The sequence below is a fragment of the Oryzias latipes genome, chromosome 21 (assembly GCF_002234675.1).
Source record: "Oryzias latipes chromosome 21, ASM223467v1".
NCBI lineage: Eukaryota > Metazoa > Chordata > Actinopteri > Beloniformes > Adrianichthyidae > Oryzias > Oryzias latipes.
The window spans coordinates 29108650-29132383 of NC_019879.2; the positions used below are offsets into that span (position 1 = coordinate 29108650).

Sequence of the window (23734 nt, forward strand, 5' to 3'; positions counted from 1 at the left end):
ATTTAGCTGTTGTCGCCTGATTGTGCGTAAGATTGCTTTATCATGTGAACACAAGTAAAAGGTGAATGCAATGTCAATTATACAGAGAAAATAAAAAAGACATAAAAATAACTTGTTTTGTTAGTTTGGTGTAACGTGAAACGGTTTAATGGAACCGTTTTTATTGCAGCTCCGAGGGAAAGTGAAGAAGCAGGTGAGCGGTTGCAGTGTTCGAGTGAAGGGTGTCGGGAACTACATGAGTTCACAGCATCTTTCACTTCCTCTGACATTTAGACAACACAATAACAACTACCCTCACACATTTATCCTGGAATAAACGTGACCTGCACCATTGTATTAATCATTAAAAGCCTTATTTGGTAATAGCTCATGAGTACTTGACATTTACAGCAGAATCAGACCATGTGCTGTTAATGGACTGTGAAGCAGGAAAAAGAAATAAACAGAAGACAGGTCAATTATGAATATGAAAAGTGGCAGATAATAAATATAATTCCTGCTTTATTATCATTTCAGTCCCAGAATAGTGTGGCGTGTGACACTGCTTGAAGTTGCTCCATAAAAATCCCACAGTACACATGATTCATACATTGTACACATTTCCAGGCCCTGATTCTAATGTGGTGTTCTGTTAAATCGTGTGGTGACTCTCTGATTGCCAAAGAGCTGCTCCGCTGCTCACAATGCAACCACTGGTGCCACTCTCGTTGATGCTGCCTGCGATCCCATTTCATCCCTTTACGGACTCTGATTCTGATGTTTTCACTGCAGTCAGGAAGTTTGTTGCTCCCAGATCTGGCCTGTCTTTTGTGAAGAGCTTTCGTGTAAAAAGAAGAGGTTTATTGGTCTGGATCAAATACACTGTATGTTTAAAAAATATATTTCCACCTAAGCTCTTACTTATCTTTCAAAAAGAAACATGGTTAGGACATATCCTTAAAAGGTACTTTATTTCCATGTTTCTCCTTGAAAACATGCTCATATTTAAAAAAAAATACGATTAGCATGTTATAGGAGCTTTAAATCTCACTCCAACTATGTTTTCTATTGTAAAATCGTTCCCAGTGGTCTGTTGATTACTATTATGCCGTTTTTAGTTATGATCAAAAAGGTGTGTGTGTCAGTTTCTCAAGACATATTTTCTCCAGCGTGGTAGGAGCTCATTAAATGGTAAATGCCGTATACTTTTATAACGCTTTCTACCTTCCTCAAAGGCCCAAAGCGCTTTACAGTCACACACACATTCACACACTGGTGGCGGCTTTGCTGCCGAACACTGGCGCCAACCTTCCACCAGGGGCAAGGTGGGGTTCAGTGTGTTGCCCAAAGACACTTCATCACATGGGTGGGCAAGGCAGAAATTGAACCTGCAATCTCCCGATCAGAGGTCGACTGCCCTACCGCTGCACAATGGCCACCCACGGCCAGTTAGAAATTCAATTCTGGTTTGCGGCCTGGACTGATGGCACCAAAGTTAGCTACATTCCAGCTACTACCAGCGTTCCATTGTTAACACTCTCTCCCGCTATCTTAAAGCATGCCACAATCCCAAGCTAACATTAGAACAGCTGTGAGCAAAATCAGTTGCAGAGGCAGACACCACCACAGACGGGAAAAATGAAGACGTTGATTTGTCTGCAAGTGGAGGCTTCAGGATTGTAGCAGAGAAGGGAGACACTAGCCTGCCATGGCAGTTGCTGCGTCACAAAAACTGAGCTGTTTTATGTTTTGTACCTAGTTATATATGTGTGTCTTTTTATTTTAACATGCCATAAGTGGATTTAAAGATGCTCAATAGGTTTGTTTTTAACTAGATGGCCGTTTCTCATTCCTGCTGTATATCTATATAAGGCAGTGGTGGAAGCAGTTCATTTTCTAGAAAGAATGTTTGGCATTTAGTTGAGATAATTTATTGAGAACAGTTTGATGATCTTTCTTCGCCTGGTAATCTTATCCACAAATATCCTATTCAACACAGTAACTGAGATACAACTACATGAAGGTATATCCATTGCGTGTGTGTGCTGCTGTCTGTTTTCTTTATTTGGTGGGTAAATACCTGCTCCAAGAAATGGGACTTTTCTTTAGCCATGTCATTATTTGTTATGTTGTTTTCCTGCTGCTTACATCACAGTAAGAAGCCAGCAGGCAAACATAATTAGAAGAGTCTTGGTGCATCCCTTCAAAGATGATGGTTTGCCCTTCACACGAGGATTCACTGATTTAAGTCATTAAAAGATTTATTAACTTGTAAATTAGCAAGAAAAAAGGCTTGTCATTTATTATTATCGCGTCTGCACACCGATGTCTAAAATAAATATAAATCTGGAGCCCTTTTCTCTGACTTGTCATAAAGGCCTGTAAGAAATGAAAGATGTCAAACATGCATCTTCCCTCCCACCCTCTGTTTCCGACAACATTCAATTATCCCACTTGATTAACTTTTCATTACGACAACTCAAACAAACGCTTTTCTTCTGGGTGAAGGAGCCTGTGATAAGTGATGCTCTTGTTCCAAAATGTCTGGCCGCAGATATAGCTTAATCATTTTTTGGTTTTTACCGTTTCTCAGTAGGTTGCTGCCATCCAACCTTGTAGACTGCAGCGTATTAGCATATTTATTAAATTTTTGCCTCTCTAATGGATGGAATATTTGTAGTAAGTAGTGAAAGTGATCGTTTTCCTGCCCAACACTGCAGTACACACATTGTTTTTACTGTGCTGCCACGCCACACAGCAGTTATTTTAATGGAAAATATGAGCATGTAATTCCCTGTAATGTTCTAACACCTATTCTGTATTCCACACAGATGCATGTGACCATTTCAAGTCCATTTATAATGACTTTGTCTGTGCTATATGTATTAAACCCTGCCTCTTTTTAAACGGCGTGTCAGATTACGTGTTAGATGTTGGAGAGTTTTTCCGTCTGACTGCCTGGCTGGACCAACAGCAGCATGTTCTGGCAATCAATATTTCATGCATCTTACTTTGTTCCTGGACAGTCTGGTTAGATGTTGTCACTCATATCATTACTCCCTCTAGTATGAGGAAACAATCCGGTGTCATCAAATCCTATTACAGCGGATTTCCTTCTTCTGGAGTGGCCGGAATTAAAATTTCATTTTTCGACGGAAGATTTTTGACACCCACACCCGTGATGCTTCCTCCAATATTTAGGGGCATGTCAGAAGTTTGGCTCTGCACCAGTTTTCAGATCTCTCAGCAAACTGTTTTGAAAGGATTAACAACATTAATGTCACATTTGAGCCTGGACATTTATTCAAATCCATGTTAATGTACGTCTGAATTCCTTTGGGGGTTTATAAATCACCTCTGTTGTCCGGACTCCTCACGTCACAACAAAGCTGACATACTTACATTTCTGAGATGACTTTCTAAAGACTTGTCAATATTTTGAACCACTGGAGTCATTTTATCATTTTTTTTCCTTTTTTTTTTACTCCCCTTTACATTTTTCTTGAACCACAGAGACTATATGACCCATTTTCACAGTAGTGGAATTAGTCCTGTCAGTCATGCCACCCAGAGGATACCAACCACCTCCACAGACCTCATAACTGCACAACGTCCTTATTTATGGTTTCAGATGATTTTAATCATTGAAAGGTCTTTCAGCCAGGCATGGGTTTACCTCCTGTGCCGGGTTTGCATCTTAATTTGGTCTCACATCAAATGTAGGCCTTGATTTTGAGACAACTCCAGGGGAAAATCAAGCTATTCACAGACAAAAGAAATGACCATCCCTAAAGGGAAGCCATAATTAGGCCAGATGGGGGGAATCTGACTGTTAGCCTCAGGTTAGTCTCTATCTACCCATGATGAAACTCCTTAGTACTGGAAAAGGAACAGAGCCGCCTCCATCTTTCAAATTCCGCCATCTGTGTGGCTCAGCGTGGAAGGTCAGAGGAGTTTGTGCTGGACTGAGGGACGGCTTTGTGTTTGAGCGAGGCTCTGCAAGGGAATTTATTTCCTCAAACTGTCAGAAAAGCAACAACTCTGCAGTTTTCCAGTAAACCGAACTTTTTCTCACAAGCTCATAAAAGTATTATATTACTGTTATAACTGACAGTTAATTCAATAATAGAAGCCCTTGCAGTATCCTGAGACGCACTGGAGGCTGTTTCCGCGGCGAGGATCGGTCAGTTGACAAACTGTTATTCAGTTTAAATACTTTGATTTTTGAAAGTCACTGCAGGAAACACTGTTGCAATTTCCAAATATTCAACCTTGATTTATTGTTTTAATGACTTCCCCCCCCCTGTGCCTGATAACATGCTCCACTCATACAGTAATAAGGCTGTAAAAAAGGATTTTCTGACATCTACAGCCTTAGTCACATGCAACCGTATGGCTGTCGATCTGTTGGGATGGGGTGTGTTTTGGGGTTGTCTGGGTCTGCGGGGGGGGGTTCGTAGAGAGGACCGACTGCATCTTAAGGGGAGCACATGTAGCATTTTCTTTTTTTTATGCACTACAATGTTAGTATTAGGCTGGTTTGTCTCATGGAGAACAGGTGAAAATGTAAAATCACACCACAATCACTTTTCTGTAAAGTGCTTGAATTTACAGTAAATATAGACTGACAAAACAAATGTATACACATATATAAGAATTGATTTGATATGGATCAATATGGGTATTGAGGTACAAGGTTTATGGAATGAGTAGTCAGTTACGAGCTCCAATTCTTGTTGCTATCATTGCAGTGTGGACGAAAATAGTGTCATACCACGTCAGTAAGATGAAGTGTTCACTTTGTCTGGTTCTGCTCCGTGTAGCTCACCATCAACGATGGAAGGTGAATCCCACTGGTGGAAAAAAATAAATAAAACTCACCTGTATGAACAGGACCAAATGTAATTCAATCAATAAAAATCATAACAGGTAATTTTTGTTTTCAAGGAATATGCATGTTCACCAATTCAACAGATTCATCTCAAACAATTCAAACATGTCTATCAAAACAACATGATGTTCCACGTATACACGGTCAAACTCAGTTAGAGTACTAATAGTTTTCATGTACATAAGAAAAGAAAAGTCTTCTGAAAGTTTTGTCTGTTTTATGACAACATAGTCACAAACCGTGACTTATTGAGATGAGCTGGCGCCCGCACCAGCTGACTCACACAAACCACCGACATAATCACCAGTACAGTTCCATTTTGCACTTATAGCCCGGAATCAGACTTAAAAACTTGCGTAGCGACACGTGAGTGTAAGCCCCAAACTCGGGTGATGCGCGTTTACATAGACTTTTCATTGAAAGCTGCCTCTAAGCACAAGTCGATGCAGTCGGTGTGAATTTAGCCAAAGTGTTCACTGTGACCTGTCATCTGCTCGCAGACAAAAATCTACTTGAACATTTTCGCTCTACAGGTTCAACGAGTGGTTTACTACCTAAAAATTTTGTGTGGACCACTTGCGTGCCCCGTACAGGATTTTTGGCCTACAGACCGACAGCCTGTATTCACTCATAAGGGTGGTTGGGGCTAAGGCTTTAGTAGTACAGATTGTCCTTTAAGTAATGATAGTGTCTAAGAACCTTCAGTTAAGCTGAGTCTGGGCTAAATCTGCAGGTTTATTTTTTTTAAGTGTTTAACTACATTTATATGGAGGAAATACTGTAAATCCAACGAGGATCCACTACCAGGACAAAATAATCAACATTTCTTTTGTCATTTTCTAAACTTTTTGGGATTTATAAACAGAATTAGGATACAACTTGGAGAAAAAAAATGTCAAAATACTGTAAATACAGAGGTTTGAAATGAGTGGAGAGTGTGTGTGTCTGTGTTATTTGTCATACTTGGTAAAAGTGTTGGGTTGCAGTGAGCCATGCTTTGTGTTACCCTTTAGGGTAGCCTTAAGCAAAAGCCGAGTTCTTTGCTTATTGCACCTTTAGCTCCTTTTTCTAAACATTGACAAAAAAATGTGGATCTTTCTGCAGATTTCTTTCTAAAGAACAGATCTAATCGTTGATTGCTCAGCAATTTTAAAAACAGCTTGGGTCCAACTCCTAAAAGCCTGAATTTGATTCCTTTTAGGAGGAATAATGTTCCATAAAGAAAATGGTGAACATCCTTAACAAAAAAAATGTTAGTCTGTATAGTTTTGAAGAAAATCCTTTTTTTAATAAGACTTTAATTTTTACCCTAAGTATCTAAAGATGTTGATTTTATTAAGTTGTCAGACCTTTGGTTTTCTTACCATTGACCCAAGCTGCCAGAAAACACAATTTATACATTTACAGCATTGATCTTTTAGCAAGAAGAACTGTTCATTACCGAAAATCAAAAGTAAGAAAGAATTGTGAAGTACCAGGCAGATAAAAGACAACTTTCAACTCTCAGTGGAATAAATCCATCAGAACGAATGGCGCTGTGTTTGGGCTGCATTAAACATTTAGCAAACACACAGTGAAACATGGAAAACAGAGCGGGAGCAGACGAAACCATCGACTCATAATGTAATCAGGTCAACAAAATGAAGCTGCTCAACTTCCAAGCCCAAACTGAAGTTTCAAGTGCCTTTTACTCCTGTGAAACGTGCAGAACGGCTTCAAGAAAACTGTCCGCCTCAGCAGAAAAGACTGAAAATTAGCCACTTTGAGAGCAGCAGCTTGACTTTATACTAAAGACTTCCGAGAATAAGACAACATGAACAAAATATTTAAACTTAGTCTAAGATGAAAGAGTCTTTAAAGTCGAGTATTAAGAATCTTCCACAACTTATTGATTAAACTTTTTAAATGAACTATGCTTTAATGTAAATCCTCCAGACGCATTGGGGACAATTTACAACAGAGGGGTAAAAGAAGAAACCTGCGTAAACAAATATAAACAAATATTTTACATTTTCACACGGGGAAACAAAGAATATATCAAACTGAACACTTCAGAGTGCAGAAGATTTTACTCTATGAAGTTATTTTTGTGCCATTATTCCAAGCGCAACACTCACTGGTTGGAGCGTAAAATGTAACAAATTTTGTGTGCACGAAAAATTATTATGCACCTGAGACAGAAAAATGAACTTTTAAACTCAAAATACTTGCAAACAAAACCAACAACAGCCGGCCAATCACAGACATGGACATGACGGTTGATGCTAGTTGGTCAGAAATTCTTCCAATCAGCTTGTAGACTGGATCAGGTTTGAGCAGGATAGGAGACTGAGAAATTCTTTCAAGTACGAATTTTTTTTAATTGAATGTTTTTGAGTTTCAAGTGTATTTTTTCTATTTCAAGTACAAAATTTCAAGTTTTGAGCTCAAAACAGTTAGTGTTTTACTTAGAATAATGGCAGAAAGATTCCTCCATGTTACTCCAGAACCCTTTAAAGCTCTAAATGCATATTTAGTATACTGATTTAAGGACCATTTCACTCCTAGCATTGGTCATACCAATACAGCTGCAAACTCAATCAAAACTGGGATTGAAAATGTATTAACTTTTGTTTACATAGTTGCAAAAATCCAGTTAAGTAAAAGATTATAGGGGTGGGATTATATAAATTAGCTTCTTTCCACTCCCTTTCGAACATCAAACTCTGTTTGACAATCATCATATCTAATGGAGTCAATGTGTCACATGTGTTTACTGTGTGCATAAGTATCTCTTTGGTTAGAAGCAAGTATAAAAAAAATAGCATTATTTCTTTTATACTGTATATTTTCTAAAAAATTTATTCGTCAATAGCAGCTGGATGCAGATCCCTGTGGAGTATCTTTATAGGTAAAATTATACCAAAAATCCTTAAAAACATAGCTTGAAAAACAGGCTGTGTGCCATTGACGTAAGCGTCCAGCAGGTCACCACGTACCACCCTGGGGATTGACTCACAAAATAAAACAACTGTTCACACTGACCCACAGACCGGTACCGGCCCGTTGTGTTTCCCAGCCTGTCTCCCCGTCTGCGTGCTGATTCAACCACCGTGTGTTGCTTAGCAGTTAGTTAGCAGGCGGCTACAGCGCGAAAATGTCACAAAGTCAAACATTAGATTTCCTTTATTTCTTAACATGCACTCCAGTTCCTTTTCCTGCATTAGGAACAGTCAGAGGAAGCGGGTTTGAACAGGAACATTCACATGCTAATTCTCTTGAATGATGGCAGTAACAATGTAGAACCATTTCCTGGCCCGACTTTCCGAGGTGACAGAAACCCCGGTCATTTCTATTCTGCCCCTTTCCCCAGCTGTTCAAGTCTTTTATTTATTTATTTTTTGCATGACTTGACATTGTTCCACACAGCCATGAATGCTCAAGTACAGTCTGACTCTAAGCAATCAGCAAAGAACAAGAAATCTACTCAAATGTTTGCTTCATATACAACTTTAGATTCTTTTTTTCAGTTTTTTGTTAAATAGCTTAGATCAGTTAAAGTGCTCTTGTATCACGATGGCATTCATGCAGTTTTCCTTGTTGGCAACAGCTGCTGAGCCTCAAACTCGATGTCGTTGACTAAAACAAAGGCAGTGCGGCTGCTGCAGGTGCAATTATGCTTCGTATTCAGCTGTGGATCGAACAAACACTGCAGCGAGGCTTCTGATCAGCACTTAATCAGTTTCTATAGGAATACAATACCTTTCAAAGCTCCATGCTCATTCGGTTTGTAAGTGGCAAAATATTAATTGCATAATTATTAGTTTAATTAAAGTACTTTAGAGCCAAACAAAGAAAGTTTGACAACGTGTTTTGTGCTAAACTGCATTGTCTCTAAAACCTCCATTAAGGAATCCTGCAACGTTTACTAAGCAAGCTTTCAGTGTGAAGTGATTAAATGTGCTGGTCCCTTATATAGTCAGCATTTTTTCAACTGAAGGTGCGTGCAAGATACAGCGGTGCCTAAATGTTTGTCAGCGCCGTACATTTCTAACTGTCTGCATATTTATTGCCTGCTCTTTTTTTCATTACTCAAATGTTTCTGTTTGCTGATATATTTTATAAAAAATGTAATCAATGCAACTTTTTGCAGTTTATTAAAATAAGATAAATGGTATCTTTTAAAGAATCTATAGTAGCCTACACATTTTTCTCTTCTACTTTACTCCAAGCGGTGTCCACCTTACACTGCGGCTTCCTCTTAAATCCCCCGGGTAAAAAACATCCTGGGCATCTCAGCGGGTCTAAAATATTTAAAAGATAAAAGAAAATGCTGCCTGCATGCAAAGACAAAAACAAAACTAAAAAAAAAATAAAAATCTGCAGTGTTCTCAGCGATCTTATTTTTCTTCCTATGATCAGCAAAGCGAATTCAAACGGAGGTCAGGCAAACTGGAACAGACAGGACGTCAAAGATTTTCCAGCAAAGAAGGAGGAACTTTTTAACAAAAGATTTCAGGTGAAAACAGCAACTTTTTCCACTTAACCCTTGTGCTATCTTAGATGACCCCCCCCTTACATTGACGTGTTCTCCCTACCATGACAAAGGTGGATAAAGGTGGAAAGATTTCATGTAATCCATGGACACCAGTGAAGATCACAAATCATTAAAGAAAAAACGTTTAGCGCACTGTCTAGTGGGTCTAGATGACCCAACTCCCAACGTTAAAGTGCCTAGGATAGCACAAGGGTTACACCAACCTTCAGATAGAACTATAACAGGTTTTTAAAAATGTTATCTTAATTTACTGTAATCTTATTCATAAATCAGTCTATAAATAGTGTTGGGATGGGGAGGTGACATGAATGAATGGTCTTCACCAATAATAACTTTTTTTGGGGGTTAAATCCTTTGAGATTGTCTAAAGCAGTTCAGATCGTCAGAACGTTTTAACAGAGAAATGCGACAAACAAAAACACTGAAACATCTGTTCCAAGACAAAATACGTATGTTATCTCCATTAAAAGGACAAGAGATAAGGTCTGAACTTATTTTATTTAGTTTTTTTTTGTTACTTTCTGTGTAGCAGAGATTCCATTCATCAGTGTCAATGTTTTTAATCATTACAATAATAATCATTAAAATAAGGATTTTGATAATAACGATAACAACATTTATGGCCAAAACTGAAAAAAGAAAAAGAATGTTGTCGTTCTCAAGGACATAGTTTCTGCAGAGTGGCAATAGTCACCGGAAATTTGCCTTTGAGTGGCGAGTGGGACCTCACACAGAGCAACCCCGCCCCCTTTCCTCTTGCTGAGAACTCTTAGCAGGAAGCTTGTGGCCCGCCTAGCATTTCTTCTGTGTTATAAAAGCTCTTTATACCGTCTGCTCCTAATTCATCCAGATTTGAATCAAGAAATACTAGAAATGCAATTTTAGGCTCAACTTTATTTAGATATTTCCTCCTTCATCAGAAACATGATGGGAGAACACGTTAAAAATGCTGTTTTTAACGGAGCAGCTCTTTCGGTCCATGGTGGAGGTGCTTCTCTAACTGCAGTGGGGAGGTGGTTCCATAGAGGAGCTAGTAATCCTGCGGAGTGGAAATGAAGAGCTCTGTTTGGTCTTTGGGAAAAAGCTGAGATGCTCCTTTATAGAGCGTCACATGTTCGCAAAGGAATTTAGAAATGTATTCTGCTTTTAACACTCAGCCAGTGAAGAGAAGCCAAAATTGGAGAAATATGATTTTCCTCAAACTGTTGAAGGGTTGTTTGCATGCTTGTAATGGCCCAGCAGGAGAAGCTCAGCAGCAAACAGACTTCTATTTTTATTTCCATTCAATTGAGGCAACATGCAGAGCCATGTCTCAAAATCTTCCATTATTCATGGGGATAAACAGTTCATTTATTTCAAAAAAAGAGAGAGGCCTTCAATTTGACTAAAAAAGGAAAACAGTTATTCAAGTATGAGCAAAACTGTTTGCTCATACTGGAATAAACAAATCATTTAAACGTCTCTGTTTTTGGTCTGATCGAGATGATTTTCCTTTTTTTTTTTTTTTGAAGGATGAAACGCCTTTATTTTTGATTGAAGTGCATGGGATCCTGTTTTCTGCCTTGCCTGCTGCTCATTGTCACTCATCATTAATCAGAGTGATTATTGTGTGATATTGCACTTGTCTATTAAAGAAAAAATGCCTCCATTGTGTAGAAAAAGCTCCGCCTGACAATCACACTTTTTAAAGCTGGTGGGGAGTCGGCACGACATGATTAATCCAAAACACATATCCTTTGTGAGCAGAACAGAAAGCGACGGATTCTTCAGAAATATTTTGCTCTCGCTTCCTTTTTTAAGTGCATCAGGCGTCGTTCTTCGCTGCTAAAAAACATCAGTTTCCCTCCAGGAGCCAACGATAAGTATTAGTTTCTGTCAAAGCCAACTGGTCCAAAGGCTGCCGGGCGTGTAAACTCCCTCAGCACACGTGTGCGTTTACGTGCTGTCCATCGCCTCAAAAAATACTTTGCTACAAAAGTGAAAGCTGTGTCATTTTACATTCAACTCTCTGTCAGTCAAATGCTGTCTGAAGACCTTGAAGAGCGAAGACAAGAAAACTTCTTCCATTTTTTTCCCCATCAAAGCTCTCTCCAAGGCTATTTATAGCTACAGTGAATTTGCTTTGCGACCTGCATGTCTTAATATGAATAACGGCGCTTTTCACCATTCAGCACAGCCTCTATTCAGGATCATTTCAGCCATGAACTTGATCAAACTGACATTGAGTTATAGTTTAATTACCAAAGAAGAAGGTTGGTAGAACCTGTTATTTAATCCCATGTCTGGTTTAAAAATCAGAGTAATCCAGTCAACGTTTCGGTTCTTGTGCAATATCAGAACAAGTATGATTTGACACATTATGGGCAAACTGCTGATGCAGTATAGAATACTTCAACCTAAAGAGTACAAAAAAAATGTGGTTGAAAATATTGCAAATTATTTAGCAATATAAAAACTGCACCACGGCCGTTTGGGGTAGGAAGCAGATGATAAAACACAGAAGATCTAGGAACAGCTAAGATACTGCAGGACCCTCAAGCTCCCAGGCCTCTGGTAGAGGACCCCAGCTTGGAGAGAAAGGGTTAGAGAGGCTGTGTTTTTATATAACACTTAGTTGCTGGATCAATTGCAGATTATTTATGTTTAATAAAAACATATATTTTAGTGTCTTTTGTTTTGGCACATATTCTTAGAATTCATTAAACAGATTGGAGGGGGTACAAACTTTTCACGTGACTAGCAGTGACCAACATTAATAGATTTCAGGCAGATAATTAAATCATTGCTATCATTATCAGGCAGCATCTTAGTATCTCTGAAAGCAGCAGATTTTATGGATCATTCTCCCACACATTCACAAAGCACTATTCATCTGTCAGTTTGCTGGAAAGAACTTTTGAAACTGGAATAAAAGAGTAAAAAAAAAGATGTCTAAATTCAGGAATCATTGGAAAGTGTTCTATAAACTAATGTAATTCTAACTGTGAAAAACCACGAGCAAAGACTCCCATTTAGAACGGAATGATATCTAAATCTTTTCATTCGTTTCTCAGTGTGCAGCAGTCTGTAAATACAGCCTGTCAAGAAATGACTGTTGCAGAGTTTCGTCATTGTATTTTAAAAAAGGAGAGAAAAACGGGAGCGATTCACCAGAGATAAGCAGTGCCGCTTTTCAATCTTTGCACCCTAAAAGCTTTGTTTTGGTGATTATTCTTTCATCTTTGCCATTCATTCATTTTGCTGAATATTTATTATGCCACAATTAGATGTTTCTAACAGATCCCCACTCCCCATTGCAATTTTCTGAAAGATACATGAGAAATGACAAGAATGACATTTCCTGAGGGCTGTCTTGTGTTGTCAGTCAGTTTTGCCATTTGAGGGTTTAGCAAAAAGTTGTTGGTTAAGTTTGAGACTGCTGCTGGTGACACTTTAAAAGGAATTGGTAAAAACTGTGACTTCAGGATGCAAAAACCTCTTCTGGAATAAAATTTTTATTACAGTTTACCATTTTATGATGGCAAGCTCTTCTGTATTTTCCTGTATTGATTCTTTAACAGAATAAACTGAAATCGCTAAATTCATTTCCGTGTTTTATAATTGTAGATTGTTGTCTCGGAGCAGCCTCTGACAGTCAACTGGGATGTTTGTAGTGAAAACGAAGCAGTTGAGAGGCGTAGCGAGAAAAAGCAAATCAAAAAGTGATGTTGTGTTCCACCTTTCCTTGCAGAGCTTTTTCCACAGTCTTTCTCCTTCCCCTGCAGAGCTCCTGTCAGCCTGCCACGAGCTCCGGTGTCGCTACGGCTGTGTCATGACAAGAAACGGCACCTTCTGTTTCTGCGCCGATGGTTTCGAGGTCGGAGAGGACGGAACGAGCTGCAGAGGTAAAGATTTAATGGTTCTGGTGGGGGCCTCCTGCTTTGGACCTCCTTCCCCCCTTTCGCCCCCAATGTTTCCTTTCCTCCATTCTCAGACTGCTATCAGATAAATACGTCCTCAAGCTGGGCCAACGCCTGCTGCTTTACCACCGGCTCACATAAATGCTCATATGGATATTCCACACCACTTTTTGGTGTGTTTTTACAGCTTCTTGGGCCTGTCAGGTCTATGAACATACCCTAAAGCAAAGATATAAGAAGGTTACAGGGCACTGCAACCCCAAAAGGATTATTGGTTACAAAAGTAATTATGCCTGAGGTGCTGGAGCAAGGCCATATTAAGTATATTTTATGTATTTGGGTCATGTTTGAGCACACCTAATTTGTTACGAATGACTCTCTTCCTTTTTCCATAAGATCATGATGAATGTGCCACGTACGGTGCATGCAGCCAAACGTGCACGAACACCTATGGGTCATACAGATGCAGCTGCACAGAGGGATACATCCTGCAACCTGACGGGAGATCTTGCAAAGCCAAACAAGGTGAGCGCAACGATTTCACGGCAGAGCAAAATAATCCGCACGTCCGTCTCACTTCTAATAATAAACAGCACAGTTTTGCACAGCCAAAGAGGAATTCCTGCTCACCGACAGCCTTGCGTTCATTAGAATTGGAAGGACAAGATTAATGCGGTTTGGCAGTGCCCACATCCATCACACACATGGGACAGGGTAGATGTGGTCAGGCCAGGATAATGATAAAATTAATGAGCATGAGATATTAAGTGGGTGCCGTCTCAAGTATTTTGTACGAAGACAATGCCCGGCTTCAGCCTGATTTATGTTTTTGTGTGGTGCAGCTTCTGTGGCAAAGTTGTTCCCAGGAGACAAACAATCCACTTATTGGGAAAATTAAACAACCCAAGAAGGTGTTGTGTTTTGCAGCTTTGTCAGCTGTGTGAAAAGAGTAGTTAACTAGACCTGGGTGGAGCCAACCAGTGAGGTGGATGTCTTTGAAAACAGCTGAAGGCCAAATGCACCTTGATGGGGAAAAGACGGTGGCTTTTAATCAGTGTGACTCGTGTCCTACCAGGAATAAACTGAATATCATTACCCATAAACTTAACTGAGCCCAAATCTCACCTGCATTAATATTCATTTAGCTGACAGTGATGATGGTGGGAGCCTAACTATGGTGTTACCATTAGCTGTAAAAGCTCATGAATATAAATTTGTGATGGAGACCAAAAGATGAGCAGGACCAAAGCGTGGAAAACATATTAATGTGTTGGGAGAACGTTTGAAGATAAAATTCAGGTTTTTTTCTTTCAATCTGAACGTTTTTTTCTGTCTAGCGGTTCAAATATTGATTGAGATGTTAAATATTGTGTATTTCAAGAGTTTTCATGTTGCAAACTGTACATGTGATTCTACATGTATCAGTTGGAGGTTTTGACCACATTCTTTTGAAGACAATCATGAAAAACGGATTTGTAAAATCATTGATAATATTTACTAAACAAATCATAAGAAGAAAACGTGTCTAACAATAATGTCTATTGAGTAAGTTCATTGAAGTGTTGGGGGATTTGCTTTAAATTAGCTTTCTTAAAACTGAACATCCTGAGGTCTTGACATCAGGTGGGAGTTTCAAAAACATTTGTTTTCTCAATTCTTTGAAATCAGACCAGAGGGCTGGTATTGACCAAATGCATGATCCAAATTGGACCAGACTTCAAGAACATTCTGCAGTCCTCCTCTGTTTTACATCCCACCTCACCACCTTGCATGAAGGTATTTCCTTTCTGACAGACTTAATAGGTTAGAGATGGTAGTAATTAGTTTGACAGGTTTCTACTGCGCTCTGCAGTCCACTATGGAAGGTTGTGCACCTGCTGTGACCCGAGCTGTGCAGAACTCTGGTAATGACTTTCATTATCAGAGTTCTGCCTCTGTCCACAGTCAGCAAAGGCTTGAGGAAACTATCCAGGGCCTGCAGAGGCTAAATAAGCCCAAATCATAAGCATCCTAGTTGTGTTCTTGACATTTACAAAGATGGTGTTTGTGCTCAAATGCAGTGTTTGCTTTTTACCAAATGTTACAGCAGTTAAAGGCTTCAGGATTTGCTTCTGTACTGGTGACAATTTTCCAAAACAAATATTGTTTTGATTAAAAAAACATAAACCAATCTGACCTGCTCAGTTTTCTTTAGAGTGCACTGCCATGAATCTATAAATGCCTAAGTTTTGCAAAAACTCAGAAAAAAGACATGCTAGGAAGCCTAGTTTTCAGGAGATTGAAAGCAGTTGAACGTTTTTTCAATTTATTTTGGCAAACATTGAGCTTTTCATGTTAGAATCATATTTCTGTTTTGATGGGAAAATGTCTAATATTATTAGATTGAGTGAAAACCCAAGTGGATGAAAATCAACAGGTTAGGGTAAAACCCCCTGCATCCTTCCTCCATTGTGTTTGAGTCATGAACTAGCACTTATGTGACCAGCCATTCTGATTTATTGCCCATATTAGGTGGGCAGCCCTTGACTTGAACTTGTGAAGAACATTGGGATAAATAAGGGCCCTTTTAAGAGGGTGAACCTGATGTCAGAGAATGTGCACGCTCAATTAAACCCATAAAGTGGCTTATTTCAGTTTCACCGCCGTGTTCGGGGTGGCGGATGGAGCTCAGAGGGAGTCCAGTCTCTTATCTGACTTGATGTTTGTGTTCCGCTGTTTAAATTGTTGGTTTGAACAGTTACTGCCTGGAAAACCAGCTGACATTTATTGATCGGCAGTTAAAAACAGATTTTATTCAAACTGTTAACCTGAGGTTTCAATTAATAAGTATGTTACTTCAAATTTGGTGATTTTAAGCCACACTTAATTTGAATATTAACTTACAAAATACATATTAAATTAACAATATTTATAAAGCACTTCTGTACCTTCTTAGAAGGCCCAAAGCACTTTACAGTCACACTTCCTCTCACCCATGCACACACATATTCACACACACATTCACACACTGATGGCGGCTCCACTGCCAAACACTGGCGCCAAATTATAACCACCAGGAGCAACGTGGGGTTCAGTGTTTTGCCCAAGTACACTTCAACACAGTGGTGGGGAAGGCAGTCATCAAGCCTGCGATTTTCCAATCAAGGGGTTGACCGCCCTACCTCTGCACCAAGACCACCCCACATTAATCTATGTATTTATCTTATATCGGGTTCTTATTCGCAAATCATTATTATCGATAGGAGTCGCCATAATTTATATTAGGAAAAAGATAATGGACACTGTAGTTCTAAAATTGACATTTTGATCAGTTTTGGTTAATATTATTTGACCAAATATTTTGTTTTTGTGCAACTGCTCACCAGTGGTTGCACATCTGCTTTTCTTCTACTATATATTTAAGGGATTTATTTTTTAACTCATAGGTATTATTTATATTTCTAAATCTTTACTTTTATGATCTTATAATTTTATTTTATCTTTTTTATCTTGTATGTGTTTAACAGCAGATCCTATAATTTCCCTTTGGGATTAATAATCTATCTGACTACCTATGCATCAAATACTCCTTTTAAAACACAAATTTGCCTGTTTATGTCCTGATAGGCATCTTCAACTCTAATAGTCATATTTTATATGTAATAAAACTTTCAAGAAAACCACATTATAATTAATGTGGTTTTCATTAAATAACGTGTTTGCAAAAACAAATTCTTGCTAAGGTTTTTGTAATCTGTTCTGTAAAAGTATATAAGCAAACGTATCATTTTTAAACCTGCTTGGGGTCACGGGGTCATTCGTTTTTGTGCACTGGGAGGGGCTGCAGCTGAGAGGGCAGGTTTTTAGAGGAATTCTCAAATGTGTGAATAGATCAAAATACCGCTTTGGGGTTAATTTTTATGAATGAATTAACATCATAATCCACTTCAAAGCTCTAAAGGTTGACTGTATGGTATAGTATTAGTTCAAAAAAATCCTCTTGGGCTCTCCCAAAGGGATCATTTCTCTTTGGGAGGAAGCATCAAATCTATTGACACATAAAACATATGGTCACTCTGTGAAAGTCTTTTCATTGGGTTTGTTTAGTAAATTATTACTTGAGGAGAAGGAGTGATGCATCCCTTGATGCTTTCAGAGAAAGTCTTCCTTCAAATGTATCTAAAGTATAAATAAGTTGTTCTATTTTTCCATCTACTGCAGATCCCGGTGACAGTTATCCGCTGCTTCTCATTGGTGGCCCAGATCGTATTGTCATCACCCATCTAAATGGGACAGGTCTTCAGCCCCTGAGGTCTCTGAGTGCAGAAGGAATACTTGCATTGGATTTCCTGCACAGCCAGGAAAGTGTCTGCTGGTCCTTGTCTACAGAGTCCTCTGGGCAACTGCGCTGCGCCGTAACAAGGAATCTACGTAGATTCACACGGGAACAAGAAATAAGGACACAACACAGTTTGCAAAGTATGTTTATTTCAGTTCTTCCTCCTTATTTTGCATTCTGTTATACATTTATTTCACTGTCTGCTCAGTTAGCAGCTCTGATCTTCATAAAAAAAAAAGTAAAAAAGCTTTTCAGCTAAAGCACACCTCGAGTCACCCAGAGCTCATAAAATGTGATTCTTCTTTACTGAATGCCCCATTTTCTTAGACATTCTATGATGTTTAAGTACATGTGTACCATGCGGTTGTGCTGGATTCTCTGTGGTGAAATTGTCACATGCACCACTGCAGTTCATATCCATTTTTATATGACGGGGATGCTGTTGTAAGGAAAAGAGTGCTTTAATACACAACAGAGCAGTGTTGAAACAAAACTGGCAAAATCTCTTCTGTCAACTGAAGTCATTATTGATTTTCAGAGGAGTGTGTATTTACAGACGTGAAGAGATGAGTCACATTTAGTGGTTGGAAGGATTTGGGAATCAGTACGTAAATTTGTCTTCTACATTTCTCCTTTGCAGATGTGGAGCAGATGGCCATCGACTGGCTGACAGGAAACTATTACTTTGTTGACCGTGTCACCAACAAGATATTTGCCTGTGACCGCACTGGGATAACGTGTGTCACCATCGTACAGTTAGATCTGCTGAATCCCAAAGGATTAGCCTTGGATCCTGTTAAGGGGTGAGTGATGTCCTGACTAGATACACCGCCTTCAGTGAAATTCTCAGCTTTGCAAAAATATTACCATTTTTAAAAACATTAATTGTGTATGTATTAAGAATGCCCTGATCAATTGGTCGTTGATTGGGATCAGTTTTAGTTTTTTTTGGAAGCGTCTTTGAACTACAAAAATTACAAACGGCAGTGGCTCAGGTGGTTTAGCAGGTCTTCCAATGATCGAAGGGTCGGCGGTTCGATCCCCGCTCCCTCCAGCCAACTGTCGTTGTGTCCTTGGGCAAGACACTTCACCCTTCCTGCCTCCAGTGCAGCTCCACTGGTGTGTGAATGTGCATGAATGTCCCGGTCATGGTCAGAGTACACGCAAACTGGAAGCCACGCCTCTGTCAGTCTGCCCCAGGACAGATGTGGCTACAACAGTAGTTACCATCACCAAGTATGAATGAGGAGCGAATGAATAATGGACACTGTAGCGCTTTAAGTGTGTCTGGAAAAGCGCAAATAAATACAATTCATTAAATAAGAAACAGTTTTCTATTGTCTAAAATTGGAAATACACCAGAAGCGCAGGATAAACACGTGTTCTTCATTTAGCTAAACAAGTTAGCTGTACATAAAGGTAGTCTGTGAAGTTGCCAAGAGTTTCTTCATTTTGAAAACCAATGACTAAAATCATGCCTCAGCAGGGCTCAAAACATCATCAAGGACAGCTCACACTCTGGCTCAGACTTGTTCAACCTGTTGCCCTCTGGAGGCGCTACAGAGGCATCAGAACTAAAACAAACAGACTCAAAAATAGCTTCTTTCCCAAGGTAATGACCATGCTCAACTCCAAAATGCCACAGCACATGCCAATGTACATGTTTATCTATGTGCATATGTATATAAGTATATGCATATCTGCTTATTTAAGGATTTATCCCATGGAAACTTGTCAACACTTGCCTACCTCCATGCTGTTTTTGCAGACATGACATGTTTATATCCGTACATATCACTCTGCAGGTTATTACCGAATTTTTTTTTATATTTGCACATTTCCTTTGTACATATTGGCAAGTTTTATATTATACTTTGTTAAATTTCTTTTTGCACTGAAATGATGACTACTCCAATTTCATTGTCCAAGTAGACAGTGACAATAAAGATCTATCTATCTATCTATCTATCTATCTATCTATCTATCTATCTATCTATCTATCTATCTATCTATCTATCTATCTATCTATCTATCTATCTATCTATCTATCTATCTATCTATCTATCTATCTATCTATCTATCTATCTATCTATCTATCTTATCTATCTATCTATCTATCTATCTATCTATCTATCTATCTATCTATCTATCTATCTATCTATCTATCTATCTATCTATCTATCTATCTATCCATCCATCTTTTTACATTTATTTATAGTATTTTATAGACCCTACTCAGTGTTATGAGTGGGCAAGGTGCATTGTGGGACTTCTGTTGTATTGGATTCTTGATGTTTTTGAGTAGAATTTTTTTTCCAGCATTTAGTGTTGTGTTAAGGCCGTGTCACGCAGCCACTACGTACATTTTGCGCATTTTCCACATATGGCATTTTGCCCTTTGGTGATACATGCCTGATATACGTAATTCATGGGTGTTTCTTGCGTTCGTGCACAGATGTCAGTCGAGGGTTTCGGCCGACGGGTCTATACGTGAATTTGGTTTTGAACTGTTCAAAATCTGTTGCAAATTATGTAGTATATGAGTATTTTACTTAGTTCATATGCAAGCATTATGTAAATCTTGCGCAATTGTGCATGATTTTTGCGAGATGCAGATTTGTGTCTTTCCACGTCAATTCCACGTATGTCTAATGGACCTTGAACGCATGGACCACCAATGTTTGCCTTTTATATCGCATACACGGTGTACATATCACGTTAAAATAATGTAATTGACGCACAAATCAATAATAAATTGCATTTAAAAAGTAAAGAATTTACGCACAGTTCATGTTCTATGATGGTTTGCATTTTCTTTGCGTTGTTTCAAACTTCTTCTGTAGTTTTAACGTGGTTCATTCGTGATACATCTGTGAAAATTTCACTTAAAGACCACATTTTTTTCACACTTTTCCATGTATATTCATGTATGACCCAATTTTCATCCATGCAATATGGGCAAAATGTAAATAGGGGGTGTGTGAAGTGTTGTCACTTTACCGCATGTGGTGACTTTGCTTAGAGAAGTTAGGCTCTGAATCATGGCAGTCAAACTCTAGGCATTGAGGGCCAGAGATTGTCATGTGATCCAGAAAACTCGCCTTTGTAGAGTCTAATTGGGGAAACACACATGATTCAGGTGGACAGCATGGGGGCTGCCTTTGAGACCATGGTGTCCAACACCCCCTCCCAAAAAGACGGGTGTGTTACAGTGATACGTGTCACCTAGATTTAACTATAACTCTGCATGGATTCTCAAGCCTTGCTCTAAAATGGATGACATTGTGAGGTGAACTGAAATATACAGGACTTAAAATGATAAAGCTGGAAGCCAAGGTTCACTGGTGCCACTGGTGCTCAACAGCATTATGACCAACAACCGCTTACCTGGTATCAGCTTATGTGTAACTATAGGTGTTTTTAGTCCTTTTAGAAAGTTCATGTGGCAAATTTATATTGTACACACCATTTTCATGAGTAAATGTGTTCAGAGCCTTTGAGCAGAATCTGTGATTGGCCAACTGAGTTTTATAATCTGTATTTGCAATCGACTTCAAAATGGTGATCGTAGCATCCCTAGGGGAATGGAATGACACAGAGTTGCTGTACATCTGTTAATTATTTAAGAAAGTTTCCACCACCCAGATATTCATGTCCTAATTGGTTATCATCAAAAATCCTGAGCAGAGCCCAAAGCTCAAGTAACTTTGAAAGAATTCAGTCTCTCTGGTCTCCTGTGGTTGACTCCATGACTTAGGGGGTGGGGGGCTTGGTCGTCGCTGCTCCTTGCCCTTCTGCCGTGGTTTGGGGTGGGGGTCGGGGCCTCCGGTGCCTGGCGGGGGCGGTGGGGGCTCCGTTGGTCGGGGGGTCGGGTCCGGTGCCTGGGTGGGGCGGGCTGGGCCGCTGCGTGGTCCTCTGGGCTTGGGTGTGGGGGTGCGTGGTGGGGTGGTGGGGTGGTGGTCTGGCTTGGCTTGGGGGGGTGGTCCCTTTGCCTGTGCTGGGGGGGGGTTGGCGGGGGCCCTGCTCGGGGGCTGCCCATCTGGGGCTGGGATCGGCCCTTCCCTGGCTCTGGGACGGGACGGGACAACCCTCTCTGGCCCCCGGTCGCTCTGGGTGTCATCCGCTTCGGCTGCGGGGACTGGGGTGGGGGGCTTGTCGGCCCTGTCCTGTGGGGGGGCGTTCTGGGGGGGAAGGGGGGGCCATTATTGGTACGGGTCGGGGGGGGCTAACGGGTCGGGGTCTCCGCTGAGGCAATCGGTGGTTGCCTCGGCCGGTTGGCCTCCTCGGTCCCGTCAAGGCCTGACCAGAGCTCCTCTAAGGCCGGCGTCTGGGGGTGGGGGCCTGGGCTTGCTCCGGGGGGGGCGACGCTTTCTGGCTCCTCTCTCTCTGTGTGGGGCAGGTGGTGCCGGGCCTGGGGTGTCGGCGCCTCCGGGGGTGGGGCCCCTGGGCTGGGTGGCCCTGGCCCTTTTGCTGGGGGGGGGCTGGGGGACAGCTGTTTGACCACCAGGGGACAGTCTACCAGCTGTCCACTTACCCCCTTCCTCATATAAACTCATATTAGGGTGAGGGGGTGGGGGGTCTAGCCTGCGATGCGCCTTGGGGGGGGGCTACTTGGCAGTGGCCCCCCTCCTGTGGTTGCCGTATGGAATGGGCCTCCCCTCTTTCGGTTTTATTTGCACCTTAGACATGTAGGGTCCTTGGTAGGGGGGGGTGCTTGGACATCACTGCAAGCAAGCAGCAGATGTCCTCCTAGCACCCTACCCGCCAATTTTAACCGCACCTTAGATATTTAGGGCCCCTTGGTGGGGAGGGTGAGGGGACATCACTGTGAGTAATCAGGAGATGTCCCCTTAGTGCCCTACTCGCCAATTTTAACTGCACCCCCCCTTAGTACACACACCCCTCCCCCTTCAATATATACATTCCAACATAAACACACACACATGCACACACACACCCTCTCAAACACACATACACGCACACACATTTTGCAAGGAAGGTGGGACCTGGGTCCATCTGTCCCCTACCCCTTCCCTGGTGGGGGGTGCGGGCCCCTTGGCGACGGCGGCCGTGTCCCCTGGGTGCCGGCTCCCTGGGCCCGGCGGTGCTCTCTCCGCACGGTGGGGGGTTCATATTACACCTGAGCAGGGGGTGTTCGTGTCCCTGGGGGGTGGGTCCTGGTCCTTGCCCCTGAGCGCTGGGCCCCGCCAAACTTCCAACAGTGGCCGAGCCTGGTCGGGCCATTTTTATAACACCCCTTGTGGGCCACCCTTTTTTCCCCGGGGTTCCCCCCTCCTGGGCGGGGGCGGCGGACCCCTGCCTTGCTCCTCCCTGGACCAACCGTGGGCCGGGTGGGTGGCTGCCTGGAGTGCGGAGCGGGTCTCCCTTGGGGGGTCCTGGCTCGTACCTGGGGTTGGGGGGAGGGGATGCCCGGAACTCCTGGGTGGTGGTGGGGTGTTCGTCTGGGGCTGTGGGCGTCCTTCTCTGGTGGGGCCCTGCGTTGGGCTCTTCCGGCGCGGCGGGGGGGCTGCTTTCCTGGCTGGGCTGGGGCGGAGCTCTCTTTCCCTCCGCGCCTCCCTGCTCTCTGGCTCTGGGGGCCTCGCCGCGGTCCTGCTGGCCCTGGCCTGCGTGGCGGTCTTGGTCGCCCGGGGGGCGGTTGTTCCTTGCCTGTTCCCGTGTGGCGTTGGGGGAATTCCGGCTGCCGCTGCTGCTGCGGCGGGGGTCTGGGTGTGGGGGTGGCTGGGCGCTCCTCCTCCTTCTTTTCACATTCCAGAAGAACATAAACACTCACCTGAGCACAGGTGTTAGCTCACCTTTGCACTAATAGTTTGCATGATTGAATGAATGAAAGATTTCACACTAGTTGGTTTAAAGGCATAGGTATGCGTTCGTGAACACTATCTGTTTTGTGTACATGTTGACATGTGAACATTTTTTGCAGCTAGCAGGTGTGTTGATAACATTTGAGTGTGTGCGAACAGGCCCCGCCCTTTTTGTACTACATTTTAACCGTACCGTAATGATAAACAACCAGTAAACCTGTCTGCTCTATGCTGCTTCATGGTCTTACCCCCCCCCCCCCTCTCACTATCACCCCCCCCTCTCTAACA

At 41.5% G+C, this 23734-nt stretch overlaps 1 protein-coding gene across 3 annotated transcripts in view; it reads left to right on the plus strand.

The window, feature by feature from the left end:
* The window catches only part of lrp1b (LDL receptor related protein 1B), a 351436-nt gene that overhangs the window by 143509 nt on the left and 184193 nt on the right, over positions 1 to 23734 (plus strand). For all 3 annotated transcript variants that reach the window (XM_023950578.1, XM_023950576.1, XM_023950577.1), the window contains exons 3-6: positions 13172 to 13291; positions 13703 to 13831; positions 17507 to 17764; positions 18265 to 18427. In XM_023950578.1, the coding sequence (XP_023806346.1) occupies positions 13172 to 13291; positions 13703 to 13831; positions 17507 to 17764; positions 18265 to 18427 (670 nt within the window). The remainder of the gene's footprint in view (positions 1 to 13171; positions 13292 to 13702; positions 13832 to 17506; positions 17765 to 18264; positions 18428 to 23734) is intronic.